Consider the following 21,794-nt stretch of genomic DNA (forward strand, 5'->3'; position numbering starts at 1 on the left):
TTGAAGCAAGGCAAGGGAACACTGGACACTGCTCCTCCCACAAACAAGACATATACAACTCTCAATAACGTGTGAACTCTTTGATCACTGAAACTGGTAACAGGTATGTTTTAACATTGCTCATCTGCATACAGCAACCTTGGGGTTTTCTGGGATTTTATTTTAAAGCCGTATCATTGTAATGGGGCTTCCATATTCAAAACACTTATGAGATCTACAATTCAAATATACACAGACACACACCACACACAGACACAGACACAGACACAGACACATACCACATACGGAGCCACACGCCACACATGAATACACAGACACGCAACCCTTGCGAATCAATTTGATTAAAAATTTGTTGTTGATTTTGTTTGAACAATTCTGGTGAAACATATATCTGGAAAAACATGAGAAGCCATTCAATAAACAATACAATCAGTAAACATTGGAGTACAACCATTAGGCTTCTCACATACATGTTGACTTCATAACATCTGTATCTTAACACACTGGACAAAAAATCTACTCAACTTTTAATAAATGTTTTCCTCAGCAAACATTTAAAAGAATAACATTTCTTGAACAATCGTTTAAAAATTGTAAACAACATAGAAATCCAAAAGCTGTTAAAACATTCTAAAAAGAGTTTGAAATAAAATAAACATTTTCCTTGAACTAAGGAAATAATACCTAAATACCATATTCGCTGTAATAAGCGCCCACGGCGATATTTGCTAATATATTGGCTAGTGAACAATCCTAATTAGTACCCCTTCCGATTGATCACTGTACAAAAGATTGATTTATTCGCGTATAATACATATTTACGTGCTATATGCACTCTTAATTATGGGCAATTATAATCTGGAAAAATATATTTGTCATCTATAAACATTCCAGGCTGTCAGCATAAACCACAAAATTCATCTTTCAGCTCCGTTTTTTTTTCACCAAAATATTGTTCTAACGAGCCCCCTATCAATAATTTTGAGAGCGCCCTTGATGCTTATTAAGTCGAATACGGTAATCCTCAAACCTAACAAGACAGACAAAAAAGGTGTAAACATAAATTGCCCTTAACCATCTCGTCATATTTAATTTATGTCAAAAAACGGACACACAAAATCCATTTTAGTTTAACAAATTATAGTACAGTCAAACACTGTTGTGTTGAAGTTGTATCCGATGTTAGACACAACCCAAAAATGAAGGAATAAGCAGGGACCAAGCTTTTACTTTGAGACAACTGTAAGTCTGACACATCAAAGTTCAACACAACAGTGTTTGACTGTACTTGTGTTTGCTTGACTTTATTTGACAAGCAACAATGTCTCCACAGCAAATGAAGAGTTACTTTCCCTTGGTTTTCATGTTTCGTGGCTGCATGTTTTTATGAAAGTATCACCAAAATCTGATCCATTACGATACCTCTCTGTGGAAGAGGTTGTGTCACGTGAACTTTCTAATCAGCCAATCAGTGTCGAGGCTTCAAAGTTCCCATAAGGAACCAACATTTCTGATTTTTGTATCTTGAAAACAAACTAACCGTTCAGTTCTGAATGTACATGAAAAAGGTTAAGCCATCATATTGTTGTGTATTTTATACACCCTGTCATTTCTGAGCGCCATGGGATATACACACAAAAAGAATTTGTGTTCTTTGTGGATTTTCTTCTGTTAGGATTGAAAGTGGTAAAGAAATTAAACTGAATCGTTTTAAATAGCTGACATCTGCTTGGTTGAAAAGCCCAGGCATTAATCAATAAGATTAGTTCAGCACGAAACGTGATCTTGTATAGGTTGTCAGTTCTTCACACAAGAGAGGTTTTGTATCGGAGTAAAAGTTCTGAATTCAATGAGATTGTGTCATGAGAGTACTCAGTGGAGAGTTACTTCCCCTTGGTGTCCATCATTGTGTGGAAGTTACTTCCCCTTGGTGTTCATCGTTCAAGCTCCTCACAGCGTTAGCCCATTCGCGGAGCTCTCTATACTATCGCTGCCGCCAGTCATAACTCCCAACTGTGATAGGTGGCCACAACCATGCTTGGAGTTGAACTCGCAACCGACGGACCATTATGATTACAAACAAGTGACAACTGTTGTGACGCCGAATACACTTATCGCTGCTAAATTACTTTCTTTGTTTGTCAATTTGAATTTCTGTTTCATTAAAACTATCATGTTCTTGATATAGTAAGAATGTAAGGGAGAAGTTGGTTGATTTTCCGCTAGTCTGCAATCTCGAACCAATCTAATTATTAAAACAAAGTAAATTCATCTGGAAAACATGGTCAGTTGTAAACCTTTTCAAAATGAAATATGATTGCATTCCCAAAGACATAAACAAAAGTATAAACATTACTATATTTGGGGTTAGAGGGCAAATTTCAAGATCAAGAGTGTAACAAAGGTGTCATGCGCTAGGAAGGAGCTTGTTCATCGTTGTGTGAGAGTTACTTTCCCTTGGTGTTCATCGAGTGAGAGTTACTTCCCTTTGGTGTTCATCGTTGTGTGTTCTTCAGTATACACACTAGGTTGTTGTCTGTTCCAAATGCAATGTAGTCGGAGCTGGAGCTGACGGATACACCATTCACGACGATTTGCTGGGAAATAAGATACTTGAACAATTAAATAACTGTCTGAGAAGTCAAATAGAGCCACAAGGCACTCAAGCTCACCTGAATTATGAGGAAATAATGGCGGCCATGCAAACGTTTGGAATGCTGTAAGAACCATTAATAGACACCATAACTGGGATCATTTGTACAGCATCACATAGGCCTTGTAGCTTCAGCAGGGTGTCAGTTAACGACGGATTGACCGACAACCTAATGATCGATAACACTCCACAATCTTGGCTAACCTGACTTTCAGCAATCAGTGAGTGAGTAAGTATGGTTTTACGCGGCTTTTAGCAATATTCAAGCAATATCACGGCTAGGGACACCAGAAACAGGCTTCACACATTGTACCCATGTCGGGAATCGAACCCGGGTCATCGGCGTGACGAGCGAGCACTTTAACCACATACCTGACAGCCCAACTTTCAGTAAGGTGAGCTAATGATCAGGTGAAAAGCCAGTTGACCTCTATCATAACTAAATACTGCCACGAGCATTGTCACATTACACACTAAAACTATGAAAGATGACTTGCAGTTGCTGTATTTGTTTTCAAATTAACAAATGTCATCTGTTTACCATCACAAAGGAAGTTTCATAACATGTTAAAAATGCGAAATCAGCTATCCTATCCACTTGTTCTCCGGGGTAGAATAGGTCTTCATCAACCCATGCTGGATTGTCTGGTCCAGAATCGATTATTTACAGACCACCGTCATATAGCTGGAATATTGCTGAGTGCGGCTTTAACAACAAAACAACCAACCAACCAATCTATGTTTTTGGTTCTGCATACCCTGGGGGTATTCTACTCAAATTCTCTGCTGTTGAATCTATTTTCCTTCACAACCATGTGGGGATCTCCCTTTTATCTAGAGGGAGGGGTAATAAACACAATATTTATATTTGCCGTCTTTCAGAAATCTATCATAAGAAAACCCCTGATTTTCAGTGACTTTGCACTCAACTTATCAAAGGATTTGGAGGATGTTGTCTCATCTATCAGCTTGCAATGTTCCAGCTGTATCGCGGAGGCCTGTAAGTTACTGAGTCAGACTAACTGCTGGCCCGTTGGCCTGTGGCCAGTTAAAATTACAAAAGGCTTGCTCAAACGTACGTAAAGTACACACCTTCTCCGTGTATGTTTAATTTCAATGAGAAAATATTTAGGGGGGATGAGGTTGCATGAATGGTTAACTCAAAGATCATCTCGGTGGAATGACAAAACCGACGGCCATTTTGTAATGTTGTGTAACAACATCTTTATTTGCTTATAAATCAGCACAAAATGAGGCAAATGGAAGCCAACACTTAATCTCCGGATGCAGGAAAAGACGTTTTAGGGGTGAGGAGTTCTGACATTTTCAGAGCACCCTGTCATGGCCTCCAACGTTTAGTTTTGGCCCAGATAGTTTGGATAAGGGAGAACTTTTGAAAGGAGCAAGCCCTGGGTCGACTGCATGAGCCACACTCCATTGTCAGGGAACGATGACACACAGACATACTGATCACAAACTGTGACCACCTGAGCCCAATTTTAACAGGCAAGGTACTGGGTAACAATCCTGCCCCAGGGGAAATACAACATGTAGACAATGGTGAGTTTGCTGTTTACCTTCTTGTTGTGAAGCAACTCTTCATCGATCCCAGTCCGGGAGTCGGCCATTAACTCAGGCCATTCAATCACCTGCAACACAGAAACATACTCTCTCATCTAGCGGGACAGCCTCAGCCAAGTTATCAGTCATCATAGAGGTGAGTCGAAATGGGGTTTAACTAGTCCGGACTGATGCCGATTTATAATGCTATCACACTGAGATATAATGCCGCAGCTTAACATGAATACCCCACTCAGACACAGTATACTGACTCCGAGCCGACCAGTCCTTGTTTTAGCCCCTCAATGCCGAGCGCCAGACAGGGTAACAACAAGTACCATCTTTTAACGTCTTTTGGTATGACGCGGCTCCCAGACCCTTCTGATGAACACATCCAACAGTTTTATATCTCAAGTTAGGAAGTGCTAACATGTTACAACACTTTGGTGACATAATTTCAACAAATATACAAGACTCTCCAGCTTGAACTGCCAAGTCACACAATGCACCCTCCCTTACTGGAGCTGTATATATGATTGCCGGGATTGTATCAAACACTGAGTGGTGACATAAAACCCTTTATTACCCATAGGGTTAGACATAACCGAGTTCACAATAATCATATATGCACTAGGCAAATATCACTTCTCACGCACCAGGTTACTGTTTCTATCATTTAGACAGCATTGTTGACGTCATATGAATCTTGTTGTGACGTAACGTCAGAATGACATCACACTAGAAACGACATCATAGCTGAAGATTGTTGATGTCATTCGACAAATTTTGTTTTCTAGGACAGCGCTGGTGATCAGTGCATTCTTGTTAAGGGAAGCTCAAAAGGATACTTGTGTAAGAATTCATGTATTACCCTCGCTCTAGCTTGGGAAATACAAGAATTCTGACAGCAGTTTCGTAAAATCAGTATCTCTATCTCTCTCTCTCTCTCTCTCTCTCACACACTCACACACACACACACACACACACACACACACACACACACACACACACACACACACACACACACACACACACACACACACACACACACACACACACACACACACACACACACACACACACACACACTCATATAATAATCTCTATGGCACATCCAGGAAGCAGTCTCACTTGAGTACCAAGTTAACATACCGTAGAAGGGCACAGAATGTCATCAGAAGGAGACGCTTTCTTCCGGGCCAGAGTGGCAACATTGTAGATGTAGACATTTCCTAGGTCATCCCCAACTCCCAGCAGACCTGGAAACATGGAATTAACACCTTCAGGAAGAATAAACATCTTCGGGAAGAATAAACACCCTCGGGAAGAATAAACACCTTCGGGAAGAATAAACACCCTCGAGAAGAATAAACACCCTCAGGAAGAATAAACACCTTCGGGAAGAATAAACACCTTCAGTAGGGCTGGGACGGGTAACTCAGGTCGGTGAGTAGTGAGTAGGATCCGGGTACCCACAGGACTACCCGGACCAGTGGTTAGTCATGTGATATTCTGTTTAGTGACCACAATTATCTATAACTCTATGGTTACACTACAAGTCACTAATGTTCGCATTTCTCTCTGACTATGCATGCTTTCCTTTTGACATTTATATGTTTGAATAAAGATAAAATGTCAGTCAACTTCAGTGTATGAATGACCAGATCATTTTATATGTGTATCTAAATACATTTTGCCATGGCTGCGGTAAAACTTCCCAATCAGACATCTCTTGAGACCTGTAGAGAGTACCCAGGTAGGGTCGGGTAATAGGGGGGTGGGTACCCGGGTAGTAAATTTGGACTCGTCCCAGCCCTAACCTTTAGGAACAATAAACAGAGTTCGTGTTTGTTTTGTCATTGTGTCATGGCAAAATGGAGATACAACAAGTGTGTTTTAAAAGTAGAAGTTTCAGACTTAGAATTCATACCTCAGACAATCACTTTCAGTTTTGAATGAAATTGACAGGTACCTTATCTACGTTAAAAACCTCTACACTGAAAGCATGCCAGGTTTCTATCCTACATGACTGCAAAGGAACTTGAAAGAAGATTTGTTTGTTTTGTTATTAACTGTTTATCACCACACTCAGTAAGTATTACACAGTGGCCCAAGCCACCAAGCTAAGTGCCCTTGCCAGACAAATTGGGAAAAATCATTATTTTTATAAAAAAAAATTATTTATCAAAATTGGGATATTTCTTATTTTCCTCAATTCAAAGTTATTTTAACATTGAATATTAACACACCTCTTCCTCTATTTTGGTCCTGTTATTGGTCACCACTACCATGTCTACAAAGCTATGACATTAGTTAAAACTATACTAACAGAAAAAAGTAACTGTGCTTCAAATAAAGTTCAATAAAAATAAATTTATTTTGAAATTAAATAACGCATCTTTCAATACATATTCATGAAGACATCTCGACTTAAAGGAGGTAATTCACAATTTGCACCTGCACGTGCCAAATACACACTTTACTATAGGGCTTAAAGGAAATTCACTGCCATGCTCACTGTTAACAATTTTTTTCGGAAAATTTGATTATGTTCCTTTTTGGTTTGATATTAAGGCCCTATGTTTGATTGTTTGAATTTTAATGTACGATTCACAGCTTCATCACTTCATTTTGGCGATAGATGGACTTATATATGTTTCAAAAGGACACAAATATTACCAGCAGACGTCCTTAAGGTCATGTGAGGAACACACTCAAGTCATAATGATGAGTTTGATACATACTCACAGCCAAAAGAAACACGAACCATAGAAACAAATTGAGAAGTTTGTAAGTTGAGAAGTGATGTTTCCAATGTGTACCAATTAGTGACAAAACTAACAATCAGTCAAGTGTTACCATCGTGTCTGTACTCTTATTACAATATACTGCATGTGATTTCCAAACTTTACACACTAATCCTGCACGAGACAATGGTGCATCTCAAGTCATGGATGTCACATGTAATGCGTTCATGAGCATCTATTCACACAACATACCAGTATGTCGTTTGTGCATCAAACCGGTCTAATATCTATTGAATATGAGTCTTCATATATTAACCAACATGTACAGTATTTGCATTTCTTTTGTTGGTACGATCATTGTGTTACAAAGATTCTGTGTGCAATATTTATGCATATCACCCACAGGAGGCACTCACTGACTTATACCACCTGGACCACCAAGCTGATGCACTTTTACGTGAAGATGCAAAAGTGTGAACCAAGGCTTACTCCCCTGTCTGACCTAAGGACTATGCTTGTCATAAGAGGCGAGCACGGGATCGGGTGGTCAGACTCGCTGACTTGGCTGATGCATGTCATTGTATCCCAATTGCGTAGATCGATGCTCATGATATCAATCACTGGATTGTCTGGTTTAGACTCGATTATTTACAGACCACCGTCATATAGCTTGAATATTGCTAAGTGCTGAGATAAACAACAAACAAAACAAACAAAAGCATGTTATGGTCGATATGAAGAATAACGACCTGCCGAAACAATGGACATAATAACACACCCATGTGGTATAACTGTACATACCGCCACCGTATCCCATGTTGAGATACTCCACATCTGTGTGTGTGTATTCTAGCTCTGCCAGAGGTTCAACCTTGATGCCCCCTGACCTCTTGACCTTTGACCTCACATGGTCCAGCAGATTCCACAACAGCACTGCCCCAGATCGAACACACTTGGTAGCTGCAGATATAGAAGTGAGTTGGGGAAATTGTCCAAGACAGTGCAAAAGCAATGAGGCTGTGACAAGACAAACTAGGGGCCGACATAGTGAAAACTAAGTAAATGAATGTTGGTTTATGCAAGCCATCAAGTCTTTAACCGATGGAGGACACGAAGTGGCCCTGAAATGTTCCGACAAACAATAAAGACGTTGTTGTCCATAAACGTTACATGTCCCAGTGTAACCTATGTTACAGCTATGTGGGAGGAAAGCCCGAAGTGATGCAGGTCTCAGACGTTTACCACTTCGGTGAAACCCAGGAGCACGGGTATGGTGCTGACAAACCTAGAAACATAATTGGGGCGAACCGGGATTCGAACCCACAATCATAGGTTTCTGGCGTGCCCAAGGGACGCAACTCTGCACAGCGAATCGCGGTGCCTTAGACGACTGGGCCACCCGTGCCCCCGAGTGAGTGAGTGAGTGAGTGAGTGAGTGAGTGAGTGAGACAACCAAACTAGTGGCTGAAAGCACGAGCAACGGTCTATGAATATAAACATTATATATCAAAATAATGAATACTCCATTTTATTCATGAAGTAAACACATGTGATTTTCACCCATATAAACTAATGATTCTGACATTTAGTTGCTTATCAATATTTGAATGTTTTTGTCTGCAAACCATATACATAACATACAAATTTCAACATGTCATACAAGTTCTTTCACCCCCCTACACCCCAGCCGACCCCCACCCAAACAAAAAACAGGTATTGACATAAAAAATAATAACAACTATTAGTACAATACTAACAATAATTTCTTTAGTCATTATAAGTACATGTAGTTCTTTTTTCACAAGTTTCAACCTTTTAGCTGAACATGAGATCATGTAGATCTTTAAGGTGCCGTACTCCAGCTTTATCGTGACTCTACACTCAACAGGTTCTCACCTACGACATCCCCAGGCAGCAGAGCAAGGCCATCAACAGTGTCAGACTTGCCCTGAAGGTCAAACTTATAGGTCGACGACCTGAAACACAGACAGGGCTGTACATAAATATACATCAACAAGAGTCATCAGAAAGATGACATATCCCCCAGGCAGCTGTCTGTAAAGTAACCACTAGTAAATGTGCAATTCTGTATGTCATGAGTCAACAGTTGAATGTTCTTTTAGAAGCATCCATTGTTTACCCACTGAATGGTTTTCGAGTTCTGGCCCGGAAACGAACCCGTTCCCCAATGGAGTCTAGGTCCAACTTCTTTCCATAAAAATTGTAAAAAATAAAAATTCGTAAAAAAAAATAATATCAAAAGGCACCACTTCAGTATGTGCCTGATAGCTTTGCCAAGTTTTGATCAAATACACTGAATGGTTTTCGAATTCTGCCCCGGAAACGAACCCCATCCCCAATTCAGTCTATGTCCAACTTCATTCCATAAAAATTTAAAAAAATAAAAATTAGAAAAATCCCAAAATATCAAAAGGCACCACTTCAGTATGTGCCTGATAGATTTGCCAAGTTTCGATCAAATACCCTGAATGGTTTTCGAATTCTGCCCCGGAAAGGAACCCCATCACCAATTCAGTCTATGTCCAACTTCATTCCATAAAAATTTAAAAAAATAAAAATTAGAAAAATCCTTAAATATCAAAAGGCACCACTTCAGTATGTGCCTGATAGATTTGCCAAGTTTCGATCAAATACACTGAATGGTTTTCGAATTCTGCCCCAGGAAAGGAAATGATTACGGACGGACGGACAGACAGACTGGCTGATCGCTATATCCCCCCGCATTATATGCCGGGGGGATAAAAACAAAAGAATTAGTTTAAAGTCTTTATTGTGAATAATACTCGCTTGTCCATACTGAAACACTTTGTTCAATTTTTTGTAATATTTGACAAAATGACCACAAAATCAACTTAAGTTCTTTTGTGTATTTTGGTATGAGACAATCAAACACAACATCATTTTGGATCATCGCTCTTTGTCAAGTGAGCAAATACTTACTGCTAAAATCATTTTCTTGCTCTTCAAATTAAGATAAATTAAGGATTTTCATTTTGTGTGTCAATATAAACAATCCATCTCCTTGGACTTTGCAGTTTCTCAGAAGATTCTACAATTTTCTTAAGATTTTGATTAATTAGTTTCAATTCTTGAGAAAATTATGTAATTAGCTTTCTCAGTCTTGTTGTTCCTGCAAACATGTCAACACATTGTTGTACCATCACTGTTTGTTTCCAGTTAGTTGTTTATGTATTTCAGCACAAAACCTGTAACGATGTGACACAACATCTTAACATGTGTTCAGCTTTATTGATAAGCTTGATAACCTTGATAAGCTAACAGTTCAAACTACAGTCAAGTCCCGTTAATCTGACACACGTTAATCCGACAATCGGCTTTATCTGACACTAATGATGGGAACCGATTAAATCAGTGCTCTTTAGACCTGTTAATCTTGCATTCCAACACCGACACACCTAATTTGCAACAATTTACTGAAATCACTCATTAATCAGTCTCCTTAGTCCGACACGGTGATCTGCGTACTCCGTGGTCATCTGCCCGTGAGTACACAGTCCGTGTTTTGATGCGAGTCGAATAGTAGCTGCATATTACAATGGCTGCAGAGATACACTTGCTTAACAATAAACAATTACTGCTTGAAATAAAGCAAACATGATTAATCACATGCTTAAATTACCTCAATCTCATTAAAATGAGATACAAGTTCTCGCAACCGCTACCATGTCAGAATGACCTTTAGCAAACTATGAACTTTGCAGCATCGGTTTCAAACTGGTGACTTCCATTCTAGACTATGCTTTTTAAATGTTGACACCACTAAATTTCGTTTATCCGACAAACTTGTTAATCCGACATATTCATATGCAACCATGTCGGATTAACAAGACTTGACTGTATCTTGTTATGAATACAATTCTTGAAACTTTGGATGGAACTTTGAAATCTCTAAAAGGATTATTGTTAACCAAGGTATGTAATGATCAGAAGGTGTGGCATGTTCTAAATCTTGAGTCATGTTGAAGCAAAATTCTTTTGACCCCTCGCAGGTATCTTGCAGACTATCGGTCAAACAGGAAATAAAATTATTGGAAGCTGAAACAATTTGTATTCCCTCCCGAATCTTACATGATCACTTTGGCTGTTCTGCGGTTGTGAACATCCTTCAACTCTGACTCCATGTTCCATCCGAAACAGCCGTCTTCGCACGCTGCCAGCAGTGTGTGTGATGACAGACTGTATTCCAGGTTGAGCGCCTCAGACCCCGGGACGCTGATCTTCAGTAGAGGTCTACCACAAAGACAGGCCAACATTAATCAATGAATACTGATCTTCAGCAGACGTCTAAACCACACAACAGGACACCATTAATCAATGAATACTGATCTTCAGCAGAGGTCAACACCACACAACAGGTTACCATTAATCAATGAATACTGATCTTCAGTAGGGGTCTAAACCACACAACAGGTAACCATTAATCAATGAATACTGATCTTCGGCAGAGGTCAACACCACACAACAGGTTACCATTAAACAATGAATACTGATCTTCAGTCGAGATCTCGAACAAAAACAAGATTATCATTAATCAATGAATACTGATCTTCAGTAGAGGTCAACACCACACAACAGGTTACCATTAATCAATGAATACTGATCTTCAGTCAAGATCTCGAAAACAATATTACCATTAATCAATGAATACTGATCTTCAGTCGAGGTCTCGAACACAAACAAGATTATCATTAATCAATGAATACTGATCTTCGGTAGAGGTCTCGAACACAACAGGTTACCATTAATCAATGAATACTGATCTTCAGTCGAGGTCTCGAACACAAACAAGATTATCATTAATCAATGAATACTGATCTATGACGCCACCAATGAAGATCCAGGTTAGAATTGATTTACAGTAACCCAAGCTTGTCTTAAGAGGCAACCAATGGGACAACTAACGGGATCGTATGGTCAGATTCAGTGACTTGGTTGATGCATGTCATCGTATCCCAATTGCGTGGATCGATGCTCATGATGTCAATCACTGGATTATCTGGTCCAGACTTGATTATTGACAGACCGCTGTCATATAGCTGGAATATTGCTGAGTGCGGCGATAAACAACACACTTCTAATCCCAGTACAGTACTTGTTATCCTTGCAGTACAGCTGCCATATAGTGGGAGTACAACCTACTTGAAGTCCGTCCTGTGCTGTGAGAGGTCAGGGGTCCCGATGTCCCACATCATGATGAAGCCGTCATTGCTGCCACCTGGAACGTGTGGGTGGCAAACATCAGCTGATTTATAGTAGTACAAATCGTGTTTGATACCTTAAAGTTGCTCCGCCGGGGCTCCAAGTTCATATTTTAATTTATTTGTTCTCCAATAAGTAAAATTTTGTAATCACTGGCCAAGCAAACTCTTCACTGGCCAGTTTAGCTAACACACTGTGGATATCATTATCAATTTTAAATACAAGTAGAAATGCTATGTTAATTTATTTCTTATTTTGATGTAGGAGATAAACATACTCTGCTTCAATGTAGAACTTAGTTACCTGTAGATTTAAAGAGGTTGCATACAAAAAACAAAAAATTCAAGAAATGGTATATTTGGTATCATTTTGGAGGAAAATATGTCCTGAATCAAATTACGCAATAAAAAAAAACAAGTCACAACAGCATTTTTTGAATAAGTGGCACCATCTAGAGGCACCGGATGATAAAATCATTTTGCCAATAAAATGGTAATTTTAAAGTTTGATTATTAAATGAGTGTTTTTAAATAGACATATTACAGTATCAATATGACACAAAACAGAAAAATGAAAATTCAAGTCAAAACATTTTTAATTTCACACATCATTTGACTTTAAAAAAAGCACATTTTCCCAAAAAATTGATTCATCAGTCAAAAAAGCATTTCACAAAATCAAGATATTTTTCAAACTGGCTGATTTCTAATGTTTATTCATTGTAAAATAAAATAAAATTATAAAATAAAAACAACATGTTACCAGAGGATATTCAAATTATTTTCAATGAACACAGCATACCCCTAAAATAATGAATCAGGGGAGGTAACTCTTGCCCAAATTTACATTTCTATGAGTTCATTTTGGCGGAAGTACAATTAGCCGCAAGTCAAAGGGACGTAACCGCATTACAAATACTCGCCGTTACATGCGCGTCCGGTATGCGCATGAACAATGGTATCCAAAGTCTTTAACAGCTTAAATTGAATTTGGAACGGAACATGCAGCACAAGGTTTCAAATGTTAAATTTACAGCGGTTAATCCTACAGGTAACCATGGTAACCTAGCTCTACATTGAAAACACAGCAAACTGTATGTTTATCTCCATTCTACCATGATTAAACAAAACGTGACCTCTTTGGTGTTAGCAAACATATTGAGTGAAGCGGCATGTGTTTAGTCCAGTGTTTTGAGTCGGTTGTCGATCAGGATTTACGGAATCACTGGCAACAATCTTCTAGCAAAATGTGGCACTGTGTATGCTCAAGCAGTTTGTTTACACCATAATACTTCACTCAAACTTATGACAGACACTGAAAGCATGTAGCTTGGCAACTCCGCAAGCTAACATGAGTGTGGGCACCCCTAAAGAAAACTAATTTTTCTGAAAAGACACCGAAGGTCACCGTTATGACATCATATCGCTCATTGTACGCCAAAATTATGATGTCACAGTCGCATAGAGAAAAGTGCCAAATAGCAAGCTCTCTGTTGTCCTCAAAGCTTGAAATGAATCAGTGGTCCTCATTTTTTTTAAGTAGCATATATCTCTCACAATTTGGAGTGTTATACAATGTACATCTGACAAACAGCAATGTTTCGAGCTTGACATCATGTGCAACATGTGCTCCAGCCTTGCGGCCACCACAACACCTTGCGGCCACCACAACACCTTGCTTTCATATCAGGCAACGGTGGGGTTTGCACAAGAGTCGTGGACAGGTAGGGCTCATCTGACTTCCATGAGTTATGTATGGCCTCATCTGATTGGCTGACTAAAAATAGACATACATCACCACACAGCCATATGTATTCACAGGTGATGGAAGAACGTAGCGTACTTGTGAAGAATTGACGATAATCAAGTACAATACTCACTGAAGAGGTAGTGATGGATTCTGGGATGGAAGAGGAGACAACTGATGTACTTCTTGTGCCCCTGCAGACTGCCGAACATGACGAGCTGGCGGGGGTGCAGCAGCTTGATGGTGGCACCCTCCCCTGAAACAAACCTCAACTTTTACAACCAATACCTCCACAAAGCACTCATGCAATCACTGGATTGTCTGGTCCAGACTCGATTATTAACAGACTGCTGTCATGTAGCTGGAATAGTGCTGAGTGCGGCGTTAATCAACAAGCAAAGCCTAAAAGAGGTAGAGCATAAACCAGGATTTCCTTGAGTTCTCCTGTTTGCAGTGAGGTGAGGTGAAAAGGGGTTTAATGTTGCGTCCAAGAGATTCCATGCCGCAGTATAACATGAATACCACATTCAGACACAGTATACTGACTCCGAGCTGACCAGTCCTTGTTTTAGCCCCTTAATGCTGAGCACCAGGCAGGGTGACAGGTACCATCTTAAACGTCCATTGGTATGACGTGGTCGGGGATCGAACCCCGGGCCTACCACTCTCCAGGCTCTACCACTTGACCACCCAGGCGGTCTGTTCTGTTTGCGAGTCTAAAGGACCCTCAGGCTACTTAGGGGGTCCCAGGCGAACTACTTGACCACTCCAGGCTGGGGACATGTAGCACATTTAATATAATTCTTAAATGTTCGACTGTCCATATCTGATTTTCTTCAGCCAGTCATTGAATTTTGTTTCAAACAAAGAAAACACCTTTCATAGTCAGTGCAATTCTTCAGTGTGTGTGCAATGTTATTGGAGTTAAAAAGATAAATCTACCACATTTTCGCCAGCCTGAAGCTGTCAAGTTGTTTGCCGGTGTATGCCTGTTATAAATGGTATGTCTTTCCCTGCTGACCGAGACCCAACTCAAGGTCGTCTCACTCACCTGCCACTGCCAGGATGTTGACCGTCTCCCGTGCATCTATTTGGGAAGGTACCGTCGTCCATGCTAGTGTGTAGAAAGTCTGCAACACCAAGATTACTGAGATTTATGTAGAATTTCGACCTGCCTGCCCAGAGGCCGAGATTCGGCCCCGAGTCCACAGTGAGTGAGTGGGTTGGGTTTAACGCCGCTTTTAACAGTATTCCAGTTATATCACGGTGTGTCAGCTTAATGCGGGAGGAAAGCCCGAAGTGATGCAGGTCTCAGATGTTTACCACTTCGGTGAAACCCACAAGCATAGGTATGGTGCTGACAAACCTAGAAACATAATTGGGGCGAATCGGGATTCGAACCCACAATCATAGGTTTCTGGCATGCCCAAGGGACGCAACTCTGCACAGCGAATCGCGGCGCCTCAGACAACTGGGCCACCCGTGCCCCCCTCCCCCCACCCCCCCCCGAGTCCAAAGCAAATGTCAGTAAAAATTATTCCCAAATGGAAATAAAGATTTGCTAAGCCATGCAATTATTGTTATAACATAGAGAGGTGACTTGCATTTCACTGATAACAAGGACAATAAAGAAGAGGTTTTGACATTTCGTTTTACATTTTTGCATTGAATGATACATTAAGAAATCCCTGAATTTGAGATAAGGATTTTTTTCCCTAGTTTGTCTGCCAGAGTCACTTAGTTTGGCATCCAAGATAAAACCCTGGGTTATACAGCCTTGACATTGTGCAACAGAATCAGGAAGCAAGTATTCGTTCAGACATAACCAACAATAACCCATCTGAGAGGGCCTGACATTGTTCCCATGTGAGGACTGAACGAAGTGTTCATCATTCTTAAATCACCCGATATATTGAGCATAAAAAACTGAGATTGTGATATGTATTGTGGAAAGAATGAACTGCACACCCTAAGAAAGAGTGGAGTGAGTATGGTTTTACACCCCATCTAGCAATATTCCAGCAATATCACAGCGGGAGACACCAGAAATGGGCTTCACACATTGTACCCATGTCGGGAATCGAACCCAGGTCTTCGGCGTGACGAGCGAACGCTTTGACCACTAGGCTACCCGACCACCCCCTTAGAAAGAGAAACCAGTGATTGATATTATGAGCACCGACCCACACTGTCTGGGTATGAGGACGGACGATCAACCATTTGCATGTTCACTTAAGATATTACCCAAATTGATTATTGAGTAAACAAAATATCATATCACTTAAATTTGTGATTCTGCTTTTCAAACATAATTTCATTATCTTCATTACCAGGATTATTTCAACATAAAATTCTGACATATTACCTGTTGCTAAGCAAAGATATTCAATCAACTGATTTTAAAGATATAAACTTTGAAAAAAATGGTTCAGACAATCAGATTGATTTTCAAAAAGGTTTTGTTCTGAAATGGGGAACTGAAATCATCTTCTGTTGGAGTGTTTTGGTTGATGTGATTTCTGTGTAAGTGACTCTGCTTGTCGTAAGAGACTATGGAATCGGGTGGTCAGACTTGCTGACTTGGTTGAAGCACATCATCGATCCAAATTGCTTGGATTGATGCACATGATCACTGGATTGTCTGATCCATACCAGATTATTTACAGACCGCTGTCATATGGCTGGAATGTTGCTGAGTGCGACGTAAAACAACAACAAAAACTTTATGTGATAAGTCATTGTTTTATTTTAGCCTTGGTAACCATGGTAATAGTAAATGAAAACAGATGGTAATTAGTTACCTCAGTCTGGTTTGTGTCCTTGTATCTGCGGAGGACCCTCCCTGTCGCACAGTCAATGAAACACACGATGTTGCTGCCGCAGGTTGCAAGAATGTGACCGCTCTCATCTACAAGAAAATGTTGGTGAGTTAGGATGATGAGAGGGTCACCATGCTGTGTGGCCGAGGTATTGATATATGGTAATACACTTGCTAAATCATATTACTTAATCCCCCACCCACCCCCAGCGATTTTGTCAGTCAAATATTGCAAAATGTGATTGGCGTTAATTTGTGTATCACGACATGTATCGTATGGTGACCTTGCTGCATCGTTTCACCTCTACTATACGCTGTCTGTGGCGGGGAGCTGAGGAGGCTGTGTTGTCTGTAATCTATTCAGTATGTGGTATTTATTGTATAGACCTTAAGAAATTTGATCAAACACAGACTTAGGACCAGCAGCTCATGTCGCAAACTGTACACAACAAAAATGAAAAATCTAAAACATCCAAAAAATCCAACAGATAAGTTTGGACAAGGGAAGCAACTCTGGACCACAAGCTCCTCACAGCGATAGAACGTTCCCGGAGCTCTCTATAATATCGCTGCCACCAGTCAAAACTCCCCACTGTGAATAGGTGGCCACAACCATGCTTGGAGTTGAACTCGCAACCGAATGACCGTTATGTTTACAAACAAGTGACGACTATTGTGACGCCGAGAACACTTATCGCTGCTAAATTACTTTCTTTGTTTGTCAATTTGAATTTCTGTTTCATTAAAACTATCGGGTTATTGATATAGTGAGAATGTAAGGGAGAAAATGGCTGATTTTCCATTAGTCTGCAATCTCGAACCAATCTGATTATCAAAACAACAAAGTAAATTCATCTGGAAAACATGGTCAGTCGTAAACCTTTTCAAATTGAAATATGATGGCATTCCCAAAGACATAAACAAAAGTATAAATGTTACTACATATGGGGTTGGAGGGCAAATTTCAATATTCTTGTAATGGCTGCGCCCACACTGGTGGCAGTGATGTTACCGAGAGTGTAACGAAGGTGTCACGCGCTGGGAAGGAGCTTGTATGGACCACTGACAAGGGAAGCAACTCTGGACCACTGACTATCCTGCACGTACCTGGCTTCCCCTTGACGGGTTCAAACGCACACCGCCACACCTTGGCTTGGTTGTTATTGGGGTCATTGTCTGCTGAGTGGCATCGGACGAAGTGTACAGGCTCAAAGTCGGATACTGGCGGCTAAAACACCAACATAACCAGTGATTAAACAATATACAATATACGATGTAATAAGCGCCCAGGGCGCTTATCAAAATAAGAAATAGTGGGCTCTCCATATTTCCTACACACTACGTTCCTCCATCAACATGATCACCAATGAATATATACGACCAAAACAAGTGAAGTAGTGACACCTGTCGATTTTATGTCAAACAATGAAATGAGGCACTTCTAAAGTCGACAGTGAACCAAAATACATAAATATTAATGTGATTAGATTTTATTTTAGTTGATAATGCTCATTGGATAAGCAAGAATATACCTATATAATCTAGTAACATAAATTGCATCATTGTTCGAGTCACAAGTAACAAAAATCAAGTACATATCCACTAATATAAAATTTCAAGACTAGTGCTATGACTTCTACATATTATAATAGTTATTTGATAAAAAGATATTTTCAAATGCTTTTGACTTACCACTGGCTACCTGGGAAAAAAATACTTGTAGCCATATTTGGTAAAAATTTAAACTTTGTGGCCTGTGTATGGTTGTAGCACTTGGTAAAATGTATCCTCTGTGTGATGTAATCTGAGCTTTCACTTGTCAGAGTGAGTGAGTGAGTTGGATTGAACACCGCTTTTAACAGTATTCCAGTTATATCACGGCGTGTCAGCTTAATGTGGGAGGAAAGCCCAAAGTGATGCAGGTCTCAGACGTTTACCATTTCGGTGAAACCCACAAGCACGGGTATGGTGCTGACAAACCTAGAAACATAATCAGGATGAACCAGGATTTGAACCCACAATCATAGGTTTCTGGGCTGCCCAAGGGACGCAACTCCGCACAGCGAATCGCGGCACCTTAGACGACTGGGCCACCCGTGCCCCTGAACTTATCAGAACATGAGCTGGTCTCACTCTGACTGGAACCAGACTAGACTAGGGGGGGTGGGGGGGGGACTGGTCATTTTTAGAATTGCCAGTCCTGGAATGCCTGGTGGACTGGCAGTTTTAAAAGCCAGCGGAAACACTGCATCAAATGACATCATCCCTGAAGTAACTTGGTTAGATCTACACATGATTCACACAAAGTTCTGTCAGTGTTCTTTTTCCCCCTGAATATTAACTTTGGTTTGAAACTAAATCACTGCAAATGGATATTTACCCTGGAAGAAAAGTAAAATGTTATTTCCTTGCACTAAAAATTGACAATGAGACGTTATTTGCCGGGACTGGTAGTCCTATGAATTACAGGTCCAAGCCTAATTTTACCAGTAAAAAAATGGTAATTACCGGTAAACGGGAACATTGCTACACTGCACTGCAGCCGTGTATATTTATTGGTGATGGAGGAAAGTATAATGTACACAAACCTGTGACATATCAACGATAGGGGTGTTATTGACTGGAAATTTAGTACTGATATATCGACTCAAAATTATCAGCTGAAAATAACAATAAATATTCCGTGTGTGTATAGATAAAAATGACCTATGCAGACCTGCAATTAATCAATTTAAAGCTAACAATGGACTAGGCTGATCCATAAACCATGCTTAAATGTTGAAAATTGAACTTTATGACTTCTCATTGTCCATCACCATGGTAATCTTAATTAAAGTAAACATTTCATTTCCATTGAATTATTAGTTTAGCATTGATATTCATAAATTAGTATCAAAACTCACTTGACAATACAAGTTACTGATACATTGATATCGCAACATGCGATGGAATCACCAAATGCCATATGACGATGGAACTAATGAGGAAACATTACACATGGTTTAGCATGTTTAGCATGGGATTTACCAGTGCTGAGTACTCTTCAGAAATAATTCTTACCAATTTTGTCTTTCCTGTTGGCGCTTTTCTCTTCAACTGTGAACGATCTCTCATCTTAGACTACAAATCAAGAGGTAAACACTTCGTTCGGACATTTACAATTGAAATGGTTGGGGAATGTGTAAAGATGAGATACTGTCTCTTTGCAACGGCTTGATCATGAGACTGACAAACATATAACAAAGAGGGTTTTGACTGACTTCATTGTATCCAACTCGTTACGCCTGGACCAAATGGATGACAGTCACAAAGTCAAAATGGATGAACCAAATAGGCCCGCTCAACATGATCATTATAACTATTATGGGCATAGCAGGTCCAAAACCATGATAACCTTGTCATCAAACCGTGTGCAATAGAACCGTAATTAGTAAAACCTCCGCCTGTGAACCCTGCCTCTTTCAGTCATTGTACGTAATAGTGTCATTAGAGCTCGAAGAGCCACACGAGCACAGGCCCCTGAAGCAGGATAGTGACATAACTGAAACAGTGGACCCATATATATAAATAGATACTTGTGTACGAGGTATTCAGTTATATCACTATCCTACTTCAGGGGCCTGTGGCCTGAGCCACTTAGAAGTTTAATAGGCTGCGGCAGGCGAAACGCCTCGTCACAGGTAACTGAATTAAAAGTAAGCCTTGTACGGTAAATCCCTGAAATTAGGATGAGTCGCTGAGATTGAGACCGGTGAAGCCACTACCTGACTACTGTGCCACTAATCAACATTACCATACGTGTACCAAATTACTGAAACTTGAGATAAACATAGAGCATGGGCACCTATTCTGAAATACTTATATTGAAACTTTGTATACATGATCAACAGACTTACAAAACACGCACGTGTAAGATCGAAAAATATGTAAACAAAGATGCTGTATGTAAACTTCGGTCGAGTCAGTATACGTCCCTTTCCCAGACCAGGCCACAGCGCTACGTTTATCGAGTGGTATACATCTTGCAAGGGACGCGACTCTTCCCATTAATTACTTGCGCTCAGTGCTACTGTCATGGCGGATCTGTTTACGCATTTGTTTACTGTCGAAGGTCGGCTTGTTGTTATATTAACGTACAGATCGCTAACTATAACTGCCAGGAAGTCTCTTAGGTGGGTTATGGTCGGTTTTATTGTGGTTGTGTCAACAGTGCGAATGCAAAATTTGTTTGCCACCAAGTATGATTAAAATCGATATGGCTCAAGACATATCTTTTAGCATCTTATGTTATCCACGCGTGCCTCTTAGATCCTTTGGGTTAGTTGTGTCAGATTTGTTTGTTTGTTGTTGTTTAACGAAGCACTCACCAATATTTCAACTCAACTAAATGACGGCGGTCTGTAAATAATCGAGTTTGCTCATGTATTGTCATTTTAGCCATTAATAATAAGCGGCACTGCTTTTCAACCAAACCTTGTGAAATCATTTTATACCACCCGTTATTATTTTTTGTGTATCATGCACAATGTTAGACAAAAGGATGTGTTGAAAGTCTCTATGTTCTAACACTCATATGTTGAGTTTGTGTTCTGTTTCCAAAATAGAAAACACTACCATTTAACACTGCAAATTAGGGCTGGGACGGGTGACTCGGGTACTCGAGTCTTGTGGGCCCTGAATAGGACCCGGGTACCCACAGGACTACCCAGACCCGTGGTTAGTCACGTTATATTTTGTCTAAAGACAAAAACATACTATAGCTCAATGGTTACACTACAAGTCGCTAATGTTAAGATTATTTTCTGACGATGCACTCATTCCTTTTGACTTGTAAATGTTTGAGTAAAAATAAAGCTTCAGTCAACTTCAGTGTATGCATGATCTGATTGTTTGATACATGTATCTGAATAGCTTTAGCCAGGGCTGCGGTAAAACAATTACCAATCTGACATTTTGTTCCCTACTCTTGAGACTTGCAGTGGGTACCCGGGTAATAGGGGATCGGGTAACCGGGTAGTAAATTTGAACT

At 40.1% G+C, this 21,794-nt stretch overlaps 1 protein-coding gene across 2 annotated transcripts; it reads right to left on the reverse strand.

Annotated features, from left to right (window-relative positions):
* Positions 1-2,269: 2,269 nt before the first annotated feature.
* On the reverse strand, positions 2,270-20,713 carry LOC124132000 (leucine-rich repeat and WD repeat-containing protein 1-like). Of its 2 annotated transcripts, none has more exons than XM_046495559.2 (13): positions 20,673-20,713; positions 19,826-19,885; positions 17,873-17,993; positions 16,749-16,855; positions 14,999-15,077; positions 14,081-14,203; positions 12,142-12,217; positions 11,071-11,232; positions 8,857-8,936; positions 7,762-7,920; positions 5,366-5,472; positions 4,231-4,302; positions 2,270-2,597 (listed from the first exon to the last, which is right to left on the reverse strand). In XM_046495559.2, exons 2-13 carry the CDS (start codon positions 19,877-19,879, stop codon positions 2,496-2,498), a joined length of 1,242 nt encoding a protein of 413 aa, XP_046351515.2. In that variant the 5' UTR covers positions 19,880-19,885; positions 20,673-20,713; the 3' UTR covers positions 2,270-2,495. The 2 variants fall into 2 exon arrangements, with proteins under 2 accessions (XP_046351515.2, XP_046351516.2); XM_046495560.2 differs by having other exon boundaries at positions 20,662-20,713.
* Positions 20,714-21,794: the final 1,081 nt, after the last annotated feature.

Source organism: Haliotis rufescens, unplaced genomic scaffold, assembly GCF_023055435.1.
Source record: "Haliotis rufescens isolate VD_foot unplaced genomic scaffold, xgHalRufe1.0.p SCAF_93, whole genome shotgun sequence".
Taxonomy (NCBI): domain Eukaryota; kingdom Metazoa; phylum Mollusca; class Gastropoda; order Lepetellida; family Haliotidae; genus Haliotis; species Haliotis rufescens.

Bases quoted from the DNA above. Each gene is read 5' to 3' on its own strand.
- LOC124132000 (XM_046495559.2), bottom strand. From the start codon at position 19,879: ATGAGAGATCGTTCACAGTTGAAGAGAAAAGCGCCAACAGGAAAGACA. The intron at 15,078-16,748 runs GTAACTAATTAC...TTGGTGTTGCAG, and splicing joins AGGACACAAACCAGACTGAG to ACTTTCTACACACTAGCATG. The intron at 8,937-11,070 runs GTAAGATTCGGG...TCTGTGTTTCAG, and splicing joins AGAACAGCCAAAGTGATCAT to GTCGTCGACCTATAAGTTTG.